The sequence below is a fragment of the Lichenostomus cassidix genome, chromosome 8 (genome assembly GCF_008360975.1).
Source record: "Lichenostomus cassidix isolate B80296 chromosome 8, HeHo_3.0, whole genome shotgun sequence".
NCBI classification, from domain to species: Eukaryota; Metazoa; Chordata; class Aves; order Passeriformes; family Meliphagidae; genus Lichenostomus; species Lichenostomus cassidix.
Window position 1 is genome coordinate 26,336,157 of NC_139489.1, and position 18,769 is coordinate 26,354,925.

The 18,769-nt window shown below is 44.3% G+C and overlaps 1 protein-coding gene across 1 annotated transcript in view; it reads right to left on the minus strand.

The window, feature by feature from the left end:
* The window catches only part of LOC146434183 (ras GTPase-activating protein nGAP-like), a 51,140-nt gene that overhangs the window by 16,664 nt on the left and 15,707 nt on the right, over nt 1-18,769 (minus strand). Inside the window, 4 exon segments of the mRNA XM_085067289.1 lie at nt 1,191-1,344; nt 5,541-5,650; nt 8,631-8,737; nt 13,404-13,527. Of these exon segments, the coding sequence (XP_084923415.1) occupies nt 1,191-1,344; nt 5,541-5,650; nt 8,631-8,737; nt 13,404-13,527 (495 nt within the window).

Below are 18,769 nucleotides of genomic sequence, written 5' to 3' on the forward strand. Positions count from 1 at the left end.
ATGATTTGGTTACTAACAGTGTAAAGATAGACAGAAGTGACAATGCATTAACGTAAGGCAAAACACACTGGACATGATGACTTCAGTGAATAAAAAATATTTTCAGGGGTCCATATGGACAGCAACAGCTTAACTGAGGGAGTTGTGCTCTGCTCCAGCCCTGACAGCTCTGCTTTCCTGCTCCAGGGAACCACCTCAGTTTCTTCCCCTCTTACCTGGCCTGACAAGCCTCATTTACTCTTTCCATTCATTAGTGCACACAATTACAAAGCAGTTTGAGGCAACAGCCTCAGAGCTAAGTTGTTGCCAGTATTTTCCACCCAACTCTCCAAGCCTAAGCAAGCTAAAAAGTGCTTCCAACCACAAGAATGAGGCTGAAGCAAACAGGAACACTTCCTGGATGCGTCCCGAGGGACCAGAGCCTGATATGCTGGTTTACCGCCAGAATTTTCCAGGCTGTAAACAGATCTTTGCTCCAGAAGTTTAGACACATCTGACTAATCCTGCTGAAGACAGAGTCACCTGCCCCTGCCACGACAGGTGACATGGCCTCAGCTGCATCCAAACACACACGGCTCCACTGTTGGAGCTGTGATGGCAGGACTCTGCTCACACACTTGGTTTCTGCCCATTTCTGGAGCAAAGCTCAGAGCCCCAGCCTGCAGCCTCTGCTGGAACAGCAAAGGGATCTTTGGATCCTGCTCCACGGTGCCACGGACATGTCCGCAGCCACTGAAGCTTCTCCTTTGGCAACTGGAGAGCAGCTGAGCTAATGGAAGGGGGCTCTGACTGGAAATCTCATTTCTTGGTTACAGGAAATATTCTAAATTTAATTTCAGGTGAATTTGGAGAGGGTGAACACACAGCTAATGCACATTCTATTGCATGTCCATTGTACTGTGCGCATCAATCACACATTTGCAGGCACACTACAAATGCTTAGATATTTATCAAACTGAAGAGATGTTTTTCAATTAGAAGACCTGGTCATTGAAAAAGATTTCTCTCTGTTGAGTGATTGATGCCATTAGCCTCAAGGACTTTAAAAGTCACACGGTGGCTCAACAGCTCCCACCCAAAGCTCAGCACGGCAGTGGCTGCTGCTCTGTTTTCCAGCTCCCCAGTCCTGCAGCAGCATTCCACAAGGGTTCAGGGGAACTGGCAGCTGCCGGTCTGGAGCTGCTCCCCACCTCAAAGCTGAAGTCTCGTCCAAGAACGCTGTTGTGACGTGGCTGGAGAGTGACTGGTTCTTCTGCCCCAAAATCCAGAGTCTCAATGGTGGCAGGTTGGTGCAGTGAAGACTCATGGGAACGCAGCTCGTCTAGCTTGGATGGCTCACGTGGTCTGTAAGGCAAGGAGGAAAGGAAATGTCTTTTTGTCTCACAATTACCAAAGGAGCTGGCAAAGATCCCAGACAAAGCTGCAGCTTGTCGGCGCTTATTCAGAACAACTTCTACAATTAGTCTGCAAACCTTGTGAAAATAACATTAGGCCAGTAACCCCAGACTCCCAAGGGAATATCCTGCTACATATGCCTAGGAAGTCCATTCCCACTGACCTAGAAATTGTAGCTGCCAAGTTGTCAGTGAAAGAACAGCAGCAAAACATTCAGAACCAACTGCTGAAATTTTAAGAAAGCCCATAGGTAGATTTGGATAGAACACTGAAAATACTTCTTACTAGCTAGATTAGTAGACAAATGTAATGTGTTAGCAGCAAAAAGCACACAGATCCCTAAAGCTGTAACCAATGCAGAATGAGGATTACTCATTAAAGCAGATGACCCTTCACAATACACTTGATTTTCAACATAAAAAGCCTTTACACTAAAGTCAAATGCACAAATTCCTTCCTACTTCATAATGCTCAAATCAGTCATTTTGCATGTTCTTTTTCAGCTGCTTCTTCCAGTTTGAATCTCCAGTTTTTTGGATACCTTGTTTCTCTTTTAACCTCTCACTAACACCTACTGCTTCTCCTTTCCAGCTGATTGTCCTATAAATCCCTGAGCTCTACCAGGGATCTCCCAAATTCACAATACCTTTTTATCAAGGCAGTTTTCTCTTTGTCTTCACCAGTTCTTGAACACTTCTCAAAGACATTTCCTCCTTGCTCCACAATGCCACAGGTTCTGGCAACCAACAGTGACTTTATCAAATGTGCTTTAACCCTTTCTGTACTCTCCCACTATGATTTAATGCAACATTTATGCATAGTGGAGAGCTCTGCTGTCAAACAGCACTGCATAATGTGCCCAATTTAGAGGTGACATGGCTTCACCTCTGCTCCTTGTGCCTCCAAAATGACACCTACCCTAGAAGCTTCTGCAGCAAAGTCATATAACACTTGAGGCACAATTTGTATCTCGAGGTAACACCATGTGCAGACACATCTTATTTTTCCTGTGGCTGGAATTCAGTCAAATCCTTCACAGCTGACCATCAAGGAGGAAGGGAACAGAGTCCCAGCTAAGCAGAGAAGGAGCTGTTGACCTGGCAAGTCTAGATTTTGTTAAGATATTGAAGTCTCTGTGTTCAGTGATCCCTGAGGCTGCCCATCCAGCAAGTGTTACTGAGCACAAGGAACAGATGTACAAGTAGAGAGGCATCAGCTCTCTACACACCACTCAGAGAAAGACAGTGCTCCTGTGTTCATCCTCACAGTATTTCCTTTTCTATTCAATTCCCAGTACCAAGGCTCCCAGTACCAAATGGAAAACATAAAAAATGGATTATTTATAGAGGAAAGAAAAACACAGCTACCTCCAAAAGATGCCTTAATTTTGAAAAATAACTGGTTTTTGTATACTTTCCTCACACATACAAAAAAAAGAAAGCTCCTACCCTTCTTTATCCTTAGCAAAATCAAATTCCTCCTATCTGTGAGCAATTCTATATGGAAAGTGAGGAAAAAGAAAACCCCAACCATTTGGAAAAGGTGGAAAAGCAAAAGGGAAACTAAGACTTCTTAACAAAACGTTGGGTACCACAAAGGATACAGGCAAGGCAACAAGCAGAGTTCACCCAACTGGGCTTTTGTACAGAGTGAAGTGCTGAAGGTATTGGAGCAGATTCACACACGATAAGATTTATTAAACAGTAAGGGAGAACTTTGTTCCCATTTAATATATTGAATGACCTCAGTGCAGGCAGCAAAACCCTTTGATGGGAGGAATATTCCAAAGACACTGATTTCAGATGCAAAGCAGCAGCCCTGGTAGGAGAGTTGGCTGTGCTGAGCTTTGCTCTAACAAGTTCCAGCAGCAGCTGAACCAACGCAAACCCAAAACCTCAGCCATGTATAATTGAGCACTTGCTGCAGTTAAGGTAAGGCGAGTCTAAAATAAACACACCACAACTTTAATGTCATCTCTGCAAAATCCTCTCTAATTTCTCCTCTCAAGAAAGCACTGCTGAGGTCACTTGGCTTCTGGCCCTGCCTCAAACTCTGAGCAATTCCCGTCTTTACAAAGTACTGAGAGTCAGCAGCCAGCTCTTGGTCAGAGGAGGAAAGCATGGAGTGAGCAGAGAGGGGAAGAGGAGGGAAAGAGAAATAATTACCGAAGAAAAGAGGGAAAAAAAGATTTTGCAAATTCCAGTTAAGCAGAGGCTGTGCTTGGAGCAAGACAAGACAAGCAGACATACACAAAACAATTGTACAGCCACTTAGCAGCACATTCCCAGATCATAGTGGTGCCACATGCCACAGCCCTTCCCTCCAAACTTCCTTCTCTGGCCTACATCTCAGACAATAAATCCTGCCCGGAGAGGAAGAAAGGCACAAACAAATGCAAGAGCAGCTCTTCCTCAAGCCTCAGGTTACAGATTTCAGAGAACATCACAGATAGGCTGGGGATAGGAGAGCAGCCACAGGCACGGTGAGGAAAGCTCCCTCCTTGTCAGCTGTGCTCCCACCAGCCCCATGGGGCACCCAGAGGCTCCCGTGTGCTCCTGTGTTGCCAAGGCACAGCATCCCCTAAGGAGATTACAGGGGCAAACAGCCTCTGGGGGCAGGGCAGGGGCAAAGGCAGCTACACACAGCAGAGGTACTCCAAGCCTCCACATCCCATCCTGCAAGTCACACCTTTGAGGAGCATCTCTTCTGCTCCACTGCTCTTCTAACTCGTGGGCTGCGAGCATTTGGGTTTGTTGCAGAGCAGCTGGAGCACTGGTAGTTCTGTTGACTCAGGGTCCTGTGGCAGACAAATGTCTGTCTGTTCCAGCAATGCCCCGAGGTTACCATATTTCAAACAGCTCAACAAACTGAAAATATTTATTTGGGCTCTCTTTTCAAATGTAATTTTCCTGAAGTATTTTCTCATGCTTTTTTACATGCTTTGTACCTTACAGACATTGAGAAAACATTAAAGATGAATGGATGAGTTGAAAAGCTCAAAGGATGCAGGAGGAAATAGGCTGGAAAAGCTGTGAAAGGTGCTACAGTGACACAGTGCCAGGTTGCCTCATGGTGAGAGCTGCACTGGCCTCACACTGAAGAGCCTCATTCCCACCTGCCGTGGCTCACAAACGAGCACCGTCTAAGTCCTCCCACATCAGTGCCTTGCAAAGACAACATCCATGCTTTCAGGTACAAAAACCACCAGCAAACAACCTGAGCCTGAGTAACAGAAGGGATGTGAATTACAGACTGAGAGGTTGTGGATTTCTACAGGACATCTGGATGCTGATCCATGTTTCTAGAGGGGCACCAGGACTCTCTTCTCTCCCCATCCACTAACCCAGACACACTGAAATGACGTTAAAAACCAGAAAAGGTAGGTTGGCCAATTGCTTTCTGCTGAAATAGAAAATCTGATGACAAAAAAATCTGCAACTCATCTCCATCACTGCTCCCTACAGCATTTCTGCCTTCTGTTTTAAATCAACTCTGAACAGACAGCATCCATCCTCTGTCAACATTCAGCATGGCGTGCAATGCTACAGTATCCCAAATTTTGATGTGCACCAGGATAAACAATCTTCCTTACTCCAGAATTTCAGAGGTATTTATCTATAAACATCTCCACTTTCTTAACAAGTCCCAAACACCTCAAAAGCATTAAAAAGCAATGACAGCAGCCTCTCTTTCCTTCTAATCCTTGCAGGTTTTAATTGATAAAGCTGTATAATGCTTTCTTTGGAGGCAGGGGCCTTGTGTTTGTCAGAGCAAGAAAAGGGAGATGCTGTCGGTCGACCTGGCCCTGAAAACCTGTGTAACACCATGACACCAGCTGCAATCACCTGCTTGAAATGGGACTCACTAGGGCAGGAGAGGAAAGTTCTTACTGCTGCAGATCAAGAGTCATGCAGAACACAGGGAGAATAGCAGGTGAGAGAGTGGCAATTCCTTCTCATGAATTTCAAGTCAGCTCTATGCTCAATAATGCCATCATGTGATCAAATACTCGGATTTTATGCCTTTAGGCCATCAGAAAATTCACATTTCATTCAAGTGAAGAGCCAGGAGAGACCAGGCTCTTCTCTCCTTCAGCGAGTGCACTGGCGTGCTGTGTGTCAATTCTGCGACACATCACACCTTACCTGTCCTCGGTGGTGTTGGGAGAGGGCAGACGGAAGCTGATGTTCCTGTCCAGCTTGGACTGACTCTTTGTCCTTTTGATTGATCCCTTCAGGCGCTTACTGAAGAAGCCCTAAAATGAGAAGTTGCACAAGTGAAACAGGGAAACTGATGGCAATAATAAATCACTCAATGCACTGTCACAGAGTCCAAACACAGTGGTGATTCCCGCTATGCTGGTTGCAGGACGGGCTGGACTGGGATTCCTCTGAGCAGGAAGAAAGGCAGGGCTGGATTGCCAGTGACAGTTTCAGGAGGTGAGAGCTTCCAATTGCAATAATTAGCACTACTCACATTATGGGAGCACTTCAATGGATTCCAACTATTACACAAGAGACCCAACCCCACAATTATCATTTAATAAGGAATAATCTTCACTATCAGTATTTGTTCCTACTTCCCCTTTACATGTCATGTTTTCAGTTCTTGGTGAGCTTAAGAGTGAAGATGTTTCATATCGAGTTTCTATTGAGCCCACAATTGCAGCCAGGTTTCCCTTTTAAATTTAGATACAGCACGTTAAATCTTAAAATAATTTGTGATTTCAATAATCTCACTACTCAGAATAGAAAATTTCAAAGCATTTCACACACCAGTGGCTCCAGGTATCTGTCATAGTACTGGTGAGAAGCAAAGCTCAATTCAAAAATCTACTTAGGATCTAAAAATGAACTAAATCTTCAAAGAATCTGTCTTCAAACTATGATTGTTCACCAAACAATCGCAGCCCAAAGCCATGTGAGTTGGAGGGAGCCTCTGGGATCATCTCCTGCTCCATGTGCTGCCAGCACTAGGTCAGCCTAATTTGGACTTGGTCGAGCCAAGTATTGAAAACCTCTGGAGACAGAGGGAACAAAGGAAGGGGAATCTGCTTTCTGCATCTGAAGGCAGTGCTACATTTAGGACTGCCCTTCAGTTTCTGCCAGCCAGCAGGCTCCTCCAGGGTGAAAGCTGCTACATTCTCCTGATAAACCGGAAAAGAAAACGCCAGACATCTAAATACCACCAAAAAACCCACAAAAAACCCAAAAACCACCAAAAAACCAACCAAACAAAAACCACAAGAAACAAACCCCACAAATGTATACAATGTGCTGGGGAAAAAGGTGCTGTCAGAAGGGAAGAAGTCTTTTCAGCTGCGTGTGCCACTCACACTCTGCCCGTGATGCTGCACTTTTCTTGGTCCTGGTATTGAAAAAGTGCCTTTGAAAAAGCCCTGCAATCAATAGATGCTCCTGGGCTTCTCTTGGGGCCATTGCTGGAATTCAAGTAGAGCATGTATGGCACTTTCCAAGGCACTTTCATATGTTCTGACCTCAGAACAAAACCTCCAAAGCCAGCAGCCTTGTCCCCATGAGGAGGACAGGAGGGTGCATTATGCTTCTGGGTGTACAGGTGGTCAGGCAGACAAAGCAGCAGAATCCAGCTCCACGTGGCACAAATAGCTTCCAGCTCTCTGCTGGTTTGTGCCCAAGAAAAGCAGCCAGGTACTGCTTCCTGAGCCTATCTGCCAGAGTCCTAAAAGCCCAGCACACCACCAGGGGAAATGAGAAACATTCTGCAAGGTTCTGGTTTTGAAAGGGAGCAAGAGCTAGGAAGTATTAGAGAACTATTAGAGAACCATTAAAACATTACTTAAAAGACAGGATCATGATTAAAAGGAATGGTACAGAAATGAGGGGAAAAGGAGGCATATCAAATAAACAATACAGATAATCATGAAACACTTCTGATACACAGCTTGCAATTGTTAGACAAAGGCTAGACAATGCACATATACATCTACAGGCTTGGCCTATTACTTATAGATGAAGGCAAAGAAAACAGAGAATTTCTTATAAATGGAGACAAGGATAAGCCTTTTGAATGCTCTCAGACTTCAGAAACCTTCCTGGAACTCTGGGGACCATGGGCTCGGTATAAAAATCTCAGAACTTGACATAACAGAATATTCTTGTATCAACTTCACATAAAACTAGACCAAGGCCCCTTTATACCATCCAGAAAACAGGTCTCTCAAGTGACAGAGGATCCTTCACAAAACACAGAATAGCTGAGGTGGGAAAGCACCTCTGGAGATTGTCTATTCCCTTCCAATCTGTATTATTCTATGACTCTGAAAAGGGACCAAGTAAGGATACCCAGTGTATTCATTGCTTCCTTGGTCCCTTTCTCCATTCCAATACACCACGAGTTCAGAGGTTGCTTTAAACACATCTATTCTATACCCTCTGACCAGCCTTCATCCTTGAATAATTTAAATAACTCTCATTCCATCTTTTGGCTGTTTTCAATTTCATTTTTAAAATGACACGGTGCAGGATTTATTTTCAAGTAGGCAGATTGCTTACCAAAAGTAAAGAAGGGCATGAAAACATTTGCAAATTAGATACTTTAAAATATGATCAAATATTGTTAAAAATTACTGAGCAGCTCATTTTAACTCAAAGCATTTGTCCTCAGTCTAATAATAGAAATGCCTTTGTGCTCCTGGATACACTGACCAAAGACTGACCCAAGCAAAATCCAGGCTGTACCTGAACAACTCTCGTGCAGACTCACAGCCAACCAAACTCAGGACAATGTCCAAAGAGCTAAAGAGGAATTAACACACCTGCAGAATTTTCATCATCAAGCTTCTCAATAAACTAGAAAACCATTTCAATTTTCCATGTGCTTCATTGGCAAGAGGGAAAAATAACATGCTATCACCAATCTAAAGAAACTTGTTTCCTTGTGAAGATTGAATATGGAATGCAATCCCTGGAGGCAACTTCAAAAGTATTTCTATATGTCGCTGCCCACATTAACACTGATGTTTCTCTATCTGCAACTTTAGATCAAGGCAATGAAAAGGAGCAAATTAGGCATCTCCCAGAAACCTTACTGATAATATATGACACTTGATAGCAAAACCTCTTGGTCAAATGGAAATATTAACCAAATATTCCTTTCCCCCCAGGCTCCCCCAGCGTGGTTGTACACTGTGATATTTTAATCTCCTCCTCCCATCCAACAAGACAAATGCCCCTTTGCAGGGAAAGCACACTTACTGGCACTCTGAAAGGAGAAGTGTTTGCAACGTCCACCGAGTTGGTTTTCTCAGCAGTGCCGGTTCCGGAGATGCTCCGTCTGCGAGGAGATCTCTCGGCTGGGACCTCTGAGGAAGAGAAGAAGAAGGTGGTGAATGGGTGCCTGGGAGTGGGCAATAGTCAGGTTTTGTGCTCTGTAGGACAGAAGCCTCAGGAAAGTTTCATGTGCATTACTAAACTGCTGAATTAACCCCTCTATTTACCTGCATCTTATTAACTTACTAAACTACAATGGCATTTTCATTGGCAGGTTCAAGGTTGCGAATCTGACTTGACTCAGAGATTAAAATAAAAAATACTGGTAAAGATCAATACCCAGACATACTTAGTATTCTGTTACTGTTTGAGTGACAGTATTCAGAGAACTGAAATCTACTTTTTAAATTTAATTTTTTTACATAACCAGAGCAGTAATTAACAGATAACTACAGTCAAGACCCAGGGAAGCTCAGTTTTAGTCCCAGCTGAATGTAGTTTGGCAAAGGTCAAAGTTTGGTCATGTAAGATCACACTACTTGCTCAAAGCATGCAACCAGCAGAAGACTTACAAATGCCTGGGTAATACGACATATATATCTCTGCAGATCAAAAAAAAAGAAAAAATAGGTCAACTTCTCCTCATTCTGGCAGTATGACCTTACTAAGACACGACTTTGGCATCTTAAATCCATGCAGACTGATCTGATGAGCACAAATATTCCTAAAAGCTGCACCAATGTCTTGGACTAGCACAAATACCAGAATAACAGCATAATAAAGTACAGACAGCATTAAAAATCTCTCCACAAACATACATACATGCCTTTTTATACAGAGCTAGATATGCATATGTATGCATACAGATACCTTTATCACAAGTGCTGCCCATCTCCACCTCGATTACCAGACTTTAAGGAATCCAGCTCCACAAAACACCCCCCAACACGGGGAGGGAAAAAATCACTTCCTAGCAGAAAGTCCATTGTTATCTTCTGAATCTTAAAGAAAAGGAGCAAGCCGTGACTCCAGGCAGTGAAATTTTGATTCCTGCCATTTTACTTTCAAGAGGCAGATGCAGCTTAAACTTCCATTCCTGGGGATCCGTGACTTCCACTTGAGGGAACGCCGGGTGTCTCCGTCCTCCCTCCCTTCCCGGGCTGGGGGAGCGAGCGAGCGAAGCAGCAGCACACAGGACTGCAGCTCTTCAATCAATCGCTCCGGCTGCACATCCTCATTAGTTACTTTCAGGCTATTAACAGACGCCCAACTGCCGGCTTCCCTCCGCTACTGAAAATTTCCCTGCATATCCTGATTCAAAGCAGCAAAAACCAAGGTTTATGGACAGAGACAGCCAGCTGGTGCCACGAGAGCAGCGTTTTCCTCCAAAGAGCCGAAGGGAAAACAAGGAGAGAAGCCTTCTTCGGGGATAACATTAATTGTGATGTCTTTGCATACCGGATTTTCATTTCAGCAGAGTTAGAATATGTCTCTCCCATGGATGCTTGGAGACCGACAAAATGGAGCATACCGGAGGAGAGGCGAAGGAATCTGGACCCTGCAGTATTAGTGCCTCACTCGGTAGATATTTATCTTTTAACAAAACCAAACTGCTGACACTGAGCCTTCAGTCTGCTCGGGGAAAGGACTGCTAAGAGGGAGAACAGCCTCACGAACTGGGCAGTGAGGTGTGTCACACTGGGAACGGGCAGGGCACAGCCAGCTGTGAGAGCCATGCTCCAGCCCTGCTCACACCAAGCGAGCACATCCCGGCCTGCCAGAGCTCCTGGGAACAGCCACAGAGGGATGGCCCTGCAGGGAGATCCCTCCTCCTGTGGAGCAGCACCAGCCACCTTCTCCTACAGCATCACCTGGTCCAGAGCTGCAGGGTAAGTCCCCATCAGGGCACCTTTAGAGAACAAAGCACCTGGAGCAGGGCCAGTGCCAGCCCAAGCTTTTTGAGTCAGTCAGTCCCACCACCTCGGGAGCCTTTGCAGTGCTGCCACTTTTACCTGACGATGCACTTTAATATCACCAGCTGCCTCCCTGGCCTAGATGAAGGGAAACTTTATTTCCTGCAGCACCTGTAAGCAAGCACCACTCTGCCCTGTGGTTAGGTAGGATTTAAACCCTGCTGTGTTGGGTAGGATTTAAACAATTGCCTCTGCCATTCCCATGTCCATGTAACAAAGGTAAATGGGATTGATATATTCCATTGGAACACGTTTAGAGTGAGCACCTTTTATGTTGCACGGAATAGTAACGAGCAACGTAACAGGTTTGGCTTCCTCTGCTTCTCACGCGCAGAAAATCACATCAAAGCTGCTCCGGTAATTTAAAACAGTCTGTTCACTTTGCTGAGTCATAAATGAAAACAGGAGCCCAAATTCCCCGCTATTTTCCACAACATGTTCTGCAGGAGGGGCAGTTTGGGAAAGAGCTTAACTTTACACTGAATGGAGTTGAAAAGCTACCATAAGGAATGCGCCTGGCTCCCCTTGCCTTCCCTCTCCCCCCAGCATCCACCCAGCAGCAATCCAAATTGTCTGCAAATAGATGTTGAGATTTCATCAGTAAAATGAGTTTCCTCTTTTCTCACACCATCATAGAAGTGTACCAAATGGGGAAGGGAAAATGAAGTATTCACTAGGTGCCTGCAGTGAACTAAAAATAAAAACTACCTTTCCCTCTCTTCCAAAAAACAAGAGCAAACTGACATGCTAAGTGCCTAGGAAAAGGAAGACCCAGATATAGCAAAATTGTCGGGATATGTTAACTAGAAATCAAAAGCTGAAGCAACTTGCTATGATGTCTGTAGAACAGTATTTTTGCTGAGTCTTGTGAAAGAAACCTATACTGTCACCACCAGGCAAAAAATTAGACAGTTCCCTCCCCTGCTCCACTAGAAATGCTTGAGGCTACTCTTGCATAATCTTCACCTGCTGGAAAAATCAATGCACCTCTCATCAGCTTAGTATTAAATTACAACTGCTTTCTGCATTGCTCACTCTCAGGGACCAAGGCTACAGATAAATCACATTGTTTATCCATCAAAACAACATGAAACCCTTTTCAGCCACTCTGTTTCTGGGAAGAAAAAAAATGGCAAAAGGTGAAGAAAACCCACCTGACAGATCTTCCCCTTTTCAACCTTCAACAAATAATTGCAGAATCTTTCAATGTTTTGGGACAGAATGGCACTTAAAGATCATCCAGGCAGGGACATCTTCCACACACCATCAAACAAATGAGTTGTAAACATCCCAGTGGGTCACTTTTATCACCTCACATATTGGTGATACACAGTAATATTTATGTAAAGAAGTATTTATCCAAGTAAGTATTTGTATACTACATAGTAATAGTCAATTCCAAACCAAAATTGTACAGCCTTCACATTCACCTCCACATTCACATACACCTGGAGTAAGGACTTTGCCTACAACACCTTGTAAACATGATTAATACTGCATTTAGTTTCAAGCAAGAATGAACATTTATTCGTATATTCAAACCAAGATGATAATTTACAGGTGCATTTGAAATGCCACAAAAAAATCCAGTCAGGATTCTTTTCATGTTGCTCATCTCAAAGTATTTTGCAGCTTTCCCTCCTAAATCCCTAAATTTGCCCTGTTTATTTTCAGACTTCCAATCCAGGAATCTAAGAAATAAAAAAAGCCTTCCTCAAATAAGAAAGAGTTAAATAGTGCTATTGACAAGTACAAATAAATAAGCACTAAGGTTGCTCTGTTAATTAACTACCTACAAGAGTGGGATTTTTCTTACTTAGGTGCAATATACTCATAGAATAAAATTCTTTGTCAAAAAAATAGCTGAGGCTATGAAATGAAAAACACCTTATGTGCTCTTTACCTTTGATAGCAGTTATCAAAGCCACTTTACTATTTACAGACACATGTTTTTTCCTCCCAGGAGTGACATTTTTCACAGCTGAACCAGAGAAGAATTGCTCCTAAGTCTCACCAGCCTATGCCAAGGAAAGCTTCTTGCATAGGCTGGGAAGAGAATGAAGAGCTCACTCGTGTGTGGTTGCTGCCTCTTCCTTCTTTTCTGGAAAGAGCTGGAATGATGCTCTTTATGCAACCACAGGTGGGGTGGAAAAGAGGGGGAACTGGGCCAAACCTGGACTTGGGAAACCACTGCAACAGAGCTTTTGTCTGTCATTTTTAATACCTTTCTTTTCTTTTGCTTTGCCTCAATTTCAACATGGATAATTATAGCCAACAGCAGGCAGGTGGCTGCTTCTTTTAGGAACTGCACCCTGAACAGGCATGAGGTAAGTTAAAGAAAAACCTGTTATTCGGTGCTTGTTGTGAAAATATGAAGCCAAGGAAATTCCAGAGGTGAGGTAAAACATAACCACCTAACAGTTCTAAACCAGCGGCAACCACTTAGAGCCACCTGCAAGAGCTGCATTCCTACTGACCCGCATCCAGCAGCTCTCACCTGGAAATCCCAGGGCTGCCTAGTGAGTTTAAAAACACAGCCACAAAGCTCCCCGTGTGCAGCGACAGCCATGCTCCTCCAGCATCCCATAACCACCTCAGCAGCGTCCGGATACAAGTTGGAGTTTGGCAGTTCCCCTGCCGGAGGCGTTTACACACAACGCCCGGGCTGCACCAGCGCCACGCCCCGCCGCGGTACCCACCCAGCCGGGCCGCTCGGGCAAGGCGCTGCCCTCGGAGAGCTAGCAGCTCTAGCTGATTTATTTCCCGTGCCCGAGGTCTCTCTTACCTGCTTGGGCGGCCCCCTCTGCCGGGTTCTCCGGGAACTGGCCCTCGGATGGGACGCTGACAGTGCGGCGCAGGGAGCGTCCGCGGGAGGCATCTCTCTGCTCCGGGATCCCTTCTGCAGGCACCTGCAGAAAAACCATGCCAAGAGCTGGTAACTCTCCACGCTGTTAATGTGTCTTCTGGATAGCAGACTTCATTTTCTATTAATCTCCTAATAGCTCTCGGGCGTAGTTTGGGAATTGTAGCCTTAACCCCAAATTCCAGAGGCTCCTCCGGAAAGCACAGCGGAGGTGAGGAGAACACTTAGCCCAGCGAAGGCTGTGAGCACGTGTTAACAGCCTCTGCTCCGCAGGGGTCAGGCAACATAACATAGCATAATAACATAACATAACATAACATAACATAACATAACATAACGTAACACAAAACATAACAAATAACATAACACATAAAACATAAAACATAACATATAACATAAAACATAACATATAACATAAAACATAACATATAACAAATAAAACATAACATAAAACATAACATAACACATAACGTAACATATAACATAACATAAAACATAACACATAATATAAAACATAACACATAACATATAACATAACATAAAACATAACATAGAACATAACATAAACCAGTTCTTCCTTTCCAAACTCCTTCCCCAATGTCAGATCCATTGCTGCTTCCACACCGGCAAAGTTTGGCAAAACTTCGGAGAAGCAAAACTTGCGATAGCTACCTGGTTGTTAGAGGTGCCCCGCAGGCGACCCCAGGCTGTAGAGATCCTCCTCCAAATATGAAGACCACCAAGCAGCGCTGTCATGGCCATGGTGTAGCAGGTCTTAGCGTAGGCCAGCTAATAGCTGACCGCAGTAGCGAAGCAGTGGCAGTGCGCTCACTCCGACCCGGAGCCCGCAGCACCTGCAGCCGCACAGCTCGGCGAACCGCTGGCGACTGCTAACCGCTCGCTGCGCTGCTGGTTACTACAACTCCCTTGGCGGCCGTTGGTCACCATGGCGGCGGGTGACCATTCCACGCTTGGAACGTGGGGCTGGCCGCGCGACCATTCCATGCTTGGAACGTGGGGCGCGCGGGTCACCGTTCCACGCCGGGAACACGTGGCTGGGCGGGTGACAGTTCCATGCCTGCCACACGTGGCTGGGCGGGGCAACCTTACACCCCCCACTGGCTACCAGCCCTCGGGGCTCAGGGGGATTCAGCACCATTAAAAATGCTTTGTTATTTACAGTAAAACTCCTCCAAAACATAGTCTCAGTTTGTAGTGACAAAAAATAACTAAGTGACTCCTACTACAGGGCCAATATTTATTGTTTAGCCTGAGACCAGCCGCCTTTAAGAAATACAGCTTTGGGAACATGTAAAATCAGCAGCTCTGCATCTCTTGGCACTGCACACATCTCAAACACTTGTATAAAGTGCTCTCTGCTCAGGCAAAGGGATTCATGGGTGGGGAAGCCCCAAAACACAAGCAAGTGCACAAATAAATACCCAAAATGTGAAGCCCAAGGCAGACATCTGCAACCTTCCCAACACTCCTCTAGCCCCTGCCTCTCCAGCAAGCAGCTGAGCAGAAGATCAAACACAATGACACAAGCTGGCAGAGTCAGGACTCTCATGGTGATTCAGCCTGTCACCTCTCTTATTTTGCCCATCCAGCTTTGTTATCATGTTCTTTGCTCTGCCGAGACTTCACCAGCCTGAGAATTCTCTAACTCTGAGCAGACATGCTGAAGCTGCTGGCTCAGGGCTGGGATCTGAGCAGTGTTACCTCTGGGAGAAAAAGGCAGATAGGGAGAGCCCAAATGCTGATCATTTTGGCAATCCTAACAATTTCCACCATAGGGCACATTTCCATGACAAATTTCACAATTTAATGAGGATGGCTTCAGAACTCATGCTCTAAATCCTTGAACAGCATCCCAGCTCACCTGCCCACTGAACATGCTTGTTAACTATAAAAAGCCTGCATTGGGGATTTCTAGCAGTTTGATGATGAAGGGATTTCAGAAGAAATAGGGGTAAGAGCTTTCCGAGCATTTAATGCCTCTTAAAGGCAAACTAAAATAGTCTCTTTTAAAAAAAAGCTGGAGAAAAAGGTTTCTTCATTGCAGATAAAATTTTTGAAGATTGGAAAGAGTGGTTCAAGACAAAAACTTGAGAATACGCAGGCTCTTCTGATCTAACAGTCAGGAAGTTTGGAGTCATGTCAGAAAAATATTTAAATAATTTATTTAATTTGTACCTTCCTCCAGAAAGTTAGAAGCTAGCTAAAATTTTGACGTGGAAATCCACTTTAACATGTTGACAGCAAACATTTCCCTGGGCTTTTGGGAATTCAATCATTAAATTTGCTTGGGAATTGAGGCAAATCTTACAACTGGGTTCAGCTTTGACAAACTCTTAGTTACAGGTGAAACATATTTGCTGTTAAGACCCCAATGTGACAAGTCCTTTGAGAAAGGCAGTGAGATCTGGGAAGAACTTCCCCTAGGGCCCCAAACAGCAGTGCTTGCTCCTGCTGTTCTCCCTTGGGATCACTGCTGTCATACCACTACTGGTGTCAGTCACAGGAGATGGAAGAGTAGGATAATATATTCCAAGTGTGCTGGTGCTGGCCTCTTGTCACCAGCACCAGTAAGCAGTAAATCTTGGCACAGTGAATGCAGATCTTTGCTATCCTTTGCCCTTGATTAAAACCACCTCTACATCCAAGAAAAAAGATGAGGTTTGGTCGTGGGAAGGCAAAGGGAAGAGTCTGATGCCTAAATGCAGGTGAAAATGAGACACAGACACTGCAGTATAGGGAAAAGGGTATTACCTTGGTTTACTAGGATCCCAGGTGCACCATCCTTAAAGGTGGTACCACGACGGAAAACAAAGGTCCCTCCCAGGTACAACGCATATACAATTTTATGGACCTCACCAATTAGCATATCTATCTAAAATTCCCCAATAAGAAACCTAACAAATGAAGTAATTGCCCCCTTATTCTAATTACCTCTCCCCCAAAAAGGCTACAACTTAGTTTACAAAAACAGGTTCCAGAGATGAGGCTCTGTTCAAGGTTGGTGCCTCATGTTCTTGAGATTGTGGGAATGTTTCGTCTTCCCCAAAGAATTCTGAACTAGGCTAGAGCACAAGGGTTATGAACATGTGGGCTAAGATACAGGGAGTAAAAAGTACAGGAATGGGAAAGGATATAAAGTATATAAAAAGGGTATAAAAGTATAATGAAAAAGGACAAAAAAAACCATCAGGCATCAGTCGAACACAGTGAACAGTGTTGTCTGTCTTCATTTCCACGTGAACACAAGACTAAAACATTCTGCAGGACTGCAGCCAAGTTGCTGACAAAGCCTAAGTAAAAAGCAGCCCAAAGCCAGGTGCAGCCACTTGTCAAATCTCTGATGGAAGTGTTGTGCTCAATGCTGTCTATCTGGAGCCACTCTTCATGAACACTCACTGCCTTTCCCTGTTTTAAATGGCTCTGATTTTACAGACACTTCTACTGTACCTTCACAGCTCCTCCCACCTATAGAACAGGTTTCACAGAGCAGATGAAAGCATCTTCCTGACAGGGGGAAATTCTTCCTTGTAGGAAGAAAACACCTGATTTGTATGGGCATCAATCTAGACCTGTTCTCCTTGTCTTGGAAAATGCTCTTAAATATTATCCCACTGGGATATGTTGTAGTAATTGCACACCTCCTGTCACTCAGGACTCCTTATTTGCTAAGTTGTCTCTTATGTTCCTACAGGGATTCATTTTCTTTCTACTTACTTTTTGGGCATTGATCTCTTCCTCTCATTAATAATTTTCATTCTTCAGTCTCACCTATTCTCATTTCATAAACTTGACAAGGTGTCAAGTAACTAACGTTTTTCTACACTACACAAGGTGATACTGCCAGACTATTTTTGTCTAAGTAATTACAGATATTTTTGGATCCAGTTGCACTTCAAAATGCTTTTGATTTTAAACCTACTCTTGCTCTCACACAGCACAAAATTTCTCTTGCACATTCTCTATTCAAACTGCCTTGACAAAAAATCCGTAGTGGTGGGACGCTGTGAGAAATGAGTTTTCTTTACTACACTCTTTATTTCTGTACTGTTCCCTTGGTCTTAAAAAGCTGCAATTCATAATGCTGTATTTTAACTGAAAGAAACCAAACTTAGCATTACACCTGAAACAATGGAGAACTCTTTCAGCTACCTGTTTACATTTTCTGTATTTTTTTTCTACTTTCTGACGTGGACACACATACTTGCAGAAGGATTTTACAGAGTAGCATAAACACACACTTCTGTTCCCTTCCAGTTTCACATGGGCCAAGCTTCTTGGATTTCCATTCCACAAAGTAATAAAGTGGATCAACAGAGAATAAAATGAGATGTTTCAGACTTAGACCTTGTCAGTTATGTCAGCCTTGCACTGATGCAAATGCTCCCTGTGGGCTACAAGGGTTAACTCTGCTGTTACCATCTCTTCCTCCTTCCCCCACACCTTCCTGCTCACTGGTGGCTATGCTTCTGTCCTGAACACTATTTCTAAGATCCTCTTCAGCAGCCCAAAAGAATTCTGACCTATTTGCTCTATCACCAATGACCACATTCATAGCAGGAATCTCTCCTGCTCCTGTTGCCTATTGCTGGTTTTGAGTTAACAAAACACTTCCTCCAGCACCACCTTTCCAATAATTTTACTCTAAACATAATCCTCAACTTTTTCTGAAAGTAACCTCCCTCCTCTTTGTCCACCTTGTCTTTGCTTAGGCTCCCTGCACCAGTGGTCCCACCCAGGAGCTTTTTATGATTCCCCTTGGGCATACTTTTCCATCATTATGCTCTTAACAAGCATCTCTCCCCACTGATGCCTTAGGCCTTTGTGCACTCCTGTTTCTAGATCACATTTCATGGAGCCTCTTTCAAATCTGAATGACTTGCCAAGAAAAATTTAACTGTGTTGCTCCCCTCCTCTTTCTCACAAAGGCTGCTCCTAGTTCAGAAAAATTACAAGAAGGTGTAAATCCAGAGTATCAGCCCCGTGTGTCTCTCCTGACTGGCAGTTCCATATCTGTAAGGGATTGTCTGCATGTACAGACTCAGAAGCCAGACTAAACCAACCTCTTATTTTCCTACAGAGCATTCATGGCTCTGCAAGGAGTTCCATTTTTCCTTTCACTTCACAGTAGTCACAAGTTACTTGAAAATCAGAATGGCAAATCTGACTTCAGCTACAGGCTTCTGAAACAAATCCCATTATCAGCATGTGGAGTCACACCTGCACCAAAGGCATGTCTGCTTGGCCCATCTGCATGCAGCATTTCCCAA